We start from the raw sequence: 4,487 nt of genomic DNA, 5'->3' as shown, positions 1-4,487 counted from the left end.
AAAAGCGGAATATGGATCAGAAAATAAAATTTTTTAACTAACTGAAGTTACTTTATTTTAAGATTAAAAAAAATTAAGATATCATTACATTAATTGAGAGTATAGAATATTCCAATAAGGTTTTTTTAAAAATATTATTTAATATGTATTTTTAAGTAATATAAAGTCAAAATAATTCAATTAACTTTCTTGTCTAAACCAAACAGCCTACAAATAAGTATTGGTTTGATTTTTTTAAAGTGATTTTTATGTACAATCTTTTATAATCAGAATGGGGACAACTCAAAATAATCACTTATATTTGTTGTATGCTTATTTTTTAATGCCCCTCCTCCTTTATATTTAAAAGGCTAATATTGCGATAAAAATAATTGAAAGCTAATATTTTAAAGAGAAACAAATACAAGGGGAATTTTTTTGTATAAAGCAAATCCTCCAATCATTCCAGCTCTTTGGGACCCCCCCCCCCCCCAAAAAAAAATAAGATGGTCAAAATATTTCTATCTTTATGTAATTAAAAAAAGTCAATGATCATGTCTTACCTTTTATAAATGTACTTCATTATTTTTCTAAATTAGTAAAATTTTACTAACTAATACATTAGTATTAATACAGAATTCATTATTTAAATACAACTAATTTGTAATATTCAATTAATGATATTCTTTTAAAATATTTTTTTTTTTTATCTTTGCATTTTTTGCCTTTAGATTGTCTAAATTTACATCAATCAAAAATTAAAATCACAAATTAGGATTTTTTCTTCAAAAAAGTTCATTTCCTTAAAGTTGAAAACTTTAAAAGTAAAGTATACTTTAGTCATTACATTTTTAAAAGACTCCTTCTAAGACGATTTTCACAAGAAGAAAATTATTCATATATCAAACTTTATAAAATTATGATCTGAAAAAAAAATGTTCACATAAAGTAGGCCTTAATAAATCTTGAATATTTTATTCACATCACAATAGATTTATTCATTATTATGTACAGCTAATTTACAGCTATACATATGCATGTCTAAACATTTTAATTAAAACAGCACAATAAAAGTCTACAGTACACTTAAAATTTAAAATAAATATACAATTAAAAATACAATAATTTCTTAAAATTATGTTTATAATTGTCACCATAATAATTCAATATTTCACAAGTTTAAGTAATCCATCAGGACAAATATGATGAACAATGTAAGGATGAACAAAGTGATTAATGTCAAAATTCCCATTGAGGGACGCATAGGAATGTGATGTATGATTACATGGTTATCAATTGATATGCTGAGCAAAGAAGTCTCATGTCCACCAGTGATTCTACGAGATTCATCACGAGTTGGCAAAAACTCCAATCCCGTTACGAAAATTCCATGTACCTTGTCTATATTGTAAATCTGTTGCAAGCTAAAAGCAATATATATTTTAACACTACCACTTTGTGTGCCAAGTCCTATGAAGTGCCCATTGTCACTTATAGCCATAGCAGAAAACAAGTCAGTACCTGCTGCAACTATTTTCTGTTGATCAAAATTCTTTGTATCCCATTTAGCTATATAACATTGTGACGATGGTTTTGATGGAACTGGATTCAAAGTTGCAAAAAGGGCTAAATCATTCTTATCTTCAACTATTCCAAATCTGCAATTTCTAAATGTATACTTAGCACTACTTTTAGTAGGCAAAATGTATTTTAATTCCAATATTAATGAACCATTTTCAAGGCTCCACACTTTGCCACGGCCATCCCTAGACACACTAACCATTCTTTTACCAAGAGGACAAATATCCAAATCACCTACATCAGCTTCATGAGCCTCAATGTCATAAACCTTATTAAGTTTAGGATGCTTCCAGATTCTAATATGCCCGTCTGCTCCAGCAGTGGCTAACAAACTTGCTGAATTTGAGAACCTAACCTGCTTTTGATAGAGCTCAGCACTGAAATCAGTTTGAAAAGATTCCAAATGTTTTATGTCAAAGCATAGCCTGGAATGAATCACATTAGCATTTGCATCTGGTTTTTTACAGTTTAAATCTGGACTAGACTGATCATCGGAACATTTCTTATTGGGTATAGTTTTATTTTTCCTTTGAATAACTTGGTTTTGCTTTTCAGGTTCTTTCTTTTTAATTTCTATTCCTTCATCCGAAATGGAATGCTTTATTTTATAAACATGACAATTCCCTTCCATACCAGCAAATAATAAAAAATACTTCCCAGCATCAAATACAGTGCAATTCATTATAGCTTCACTTCCCGTTTCGAAATGTGTGACTGATTCAGCTCGGCATGTTGTTCCACTATTTATCAATTCATATATTTGTATCACATTAGGAATACCAGTCTTTGCACTACCACCTCCACCAGCCACAAGAATATGACGCTCTGTTAAACAGTGAACAGTGTATAAAGGAAAATTGACTCTGGCTAACAGCTGATTCTGTTTCTTTGAAAACATTCTGAAGCAAGTCTTTAATCCTAAAGAAGAAATTATCAAAATTAAAAACATGACTAGAAAAATATTTGCTTACTTAACTAATATTTAAAAATTATCCCTAAAATCTAAAAATTAAAAATTTAATTTTTTTTCTTTTAAGAAGTTAAAATAATAAATTATAAATCTCAGAAACAATACAGTATTAAAAGAATTTATTCATAAACGAACTCTCAGAAAGAATTGCTCAAAATTTAGTAATTCAGATACAGGCACAACATATGTGCCATTGTATTTTACCACAACTTTTACTAATTTTTTTTTTCTTTTACATTGGGTGTGTACTTTTACTGCCTTTTTCAATGGATACTTGAATCTTATTGCAGTCTTCCCTTGTTTATTTGGTGATTTTTCAGATTATGCCAAGATTGTCAAGTTCTATTATGCAATCCTTGTGATAATATATCAAGGCAATGAAATCTGAGAACTGCTATAAGATGCAATTATCCTTAAATACAAGCATATTTTAAAGAAAATTACAAAACATAAGTAAATCAATATCAACATTTTATTTAAAAATCATTTATAACATAAATGCAATACGTATATCTTTAGCTAAATCACTTAACTAAAGAAAAAATTCAATCAAACTTTTTTTTTTATTACAATGAAATCTTGGCCAACCCAATATTAAAATACTTATCATTTGCTTATATATTCAGTCATAAATAGCATACAAGTTGACTTGACCTATACATAATTTTTAAGAAAGTACCATTTCATTTCAAACTACTAACTATTTTTCTACAATTATCAGTAAAAGTACTACAATAATTTTAAACATATTATTAATATTAATAACTCAGTTTACATATCAATTTCTAAAATAGTCGCAAAGAGCATGCCACAACAAATAACTATAAAGATATACAATTACAAATTATTTGAATGTTTAATTTGCAACAATTAAAATTAAAGAATACATTACAGGATTTTTCACTAACAATGGACAAACATCGGAATTTTGCACTGAATATAATTATTGTACAATATGTGTACTGAAAATAGTTATTAAAGTCATAAAATTTTGCTATGAATAATAAAAACATTTTTTAAATAACCAAGTTCTTAATTCTAAAAAAATATTTAGAATTTTTTGGCCAATTTTAGCGTTTGTTTCAGTTATTTCTAAATTAGCATCTAGTCATGTGTTATGTATATAAATATTAAACAGTATTTAAATTTGTGTGTTCCACATTTAAAAGCATTTTATAAATTAGTGCTGTCGGGAAGTATAATAATATCTTTAATATAAAACAGACTTTACATAAAAAGGCGTAGATTACCTTGTTTTATCTAACATTCAGAAAATAAAATACTTTAGTCGACAAGTTAACTATTAAGGGACATACTGCTTCTTAGTTTTAACAAAATTACATCATCGATTTTTGCGGTGATTTTAAAATGCAGAAATAGTACTTCACCAAGATAAAGAAGTCAAGAAAAAAAAATACTAAAATTATTTAAGTTAAAGTATTTATATCTGAAAGTTTAAAAACTAAAAGAAAGTCAATTTAATATACCTTAAAATTTTTACCAGGATGAAGAAGTTCAGTTTTTTTGACGTGTTTGTTTATAATTTGTGAGCTGTGAACTAATTTCCTTGTTGCCATTCGCTTATAAGATGCATTGAATCGTCATACTTGACAACGTCACACTGAGCAAACTCAAAACCCTGAATCAACAAAGTAAATAATTTAAAATATAATGACAAAGTAAAAAATATATAAATAAAATATTTATTCTTAATATCAATAATTTTCTTTCTGAACATATATTGATGAATATAAAACAAACTGCAATAATTTTTATTTTCAGTATGAAATTTAATTATGAAAGATTCGTATAGGAAATCACCAAGCTTCCTATTTTTTACGACAAAATTACTGCAAAAATATTGATCGATTGAAGATCCAAAACGAAAGGTCTTGAATTTGTAAATCATACCCAATGCGGACGTTAGACGAATGCAGCAGAAGCTTAACAAGGGAAC

General features: G+C 27.1%; 1 protein-coding gene across 2 annotated transcripts; it reads right to left on the bottom strand.

Annotated features, from left to right (window-relative positions):
• Window positions 1-938: 938 nt before the first annotated feature.
• LOC129971600 (prolactin regulatory element-binding protein-like) lies at window positions 939-4,142 on the bottom strand. Of its 2 annotated transcripts, none has more exons than XM_056085522.1 (2): window positions 4,018-4,142; window positions 939-2,478 (listed from the first exon to the last, which is right to left on the bottom strand). In XM_056085522.1, exon 2 carries the CDS (start codon window positions 2,456-2,458, stop codon window positions 1,151-1,153), a length of 1,308 nt encoding a protein of 435 aa, XP_055941497.1. In that variant the 5' UTR covers window positions 2,459-2,478; window positions 4,018-4,142; the 3' UTR covers window positions 939-1,150. The 2 variants fall into 2 exon arrangements, with proteins under 2 accessions (XP_055941497.1, XP_055941498.1); XM_056085523.1 differs by lacking the exon at window positions 4,018-4,142 and adding an exon at window positions 3,781-3,879.
• Between the last annotated feature and the right edge of the window lie 345 nt (window positions 4,143-4,487).

Source organism: Argiope bruennichi, chromosome 6 (assembly GCF_947563725.1).
Source record: "Argiope bruennichi chromosome 6, qqArgBrue1.1, whole genome shotgun sequence".
Classification (NCBI taxonomy): domain Eukaryota; kingdom Metazoa; phylum Arthropoda; class Arachnida; order Araneae; family Araneidae; genus Argiope; species Argiope bruennichi.
This window is presented reverse-complemented; position numbering and strand designations above follow the sequence as displayed.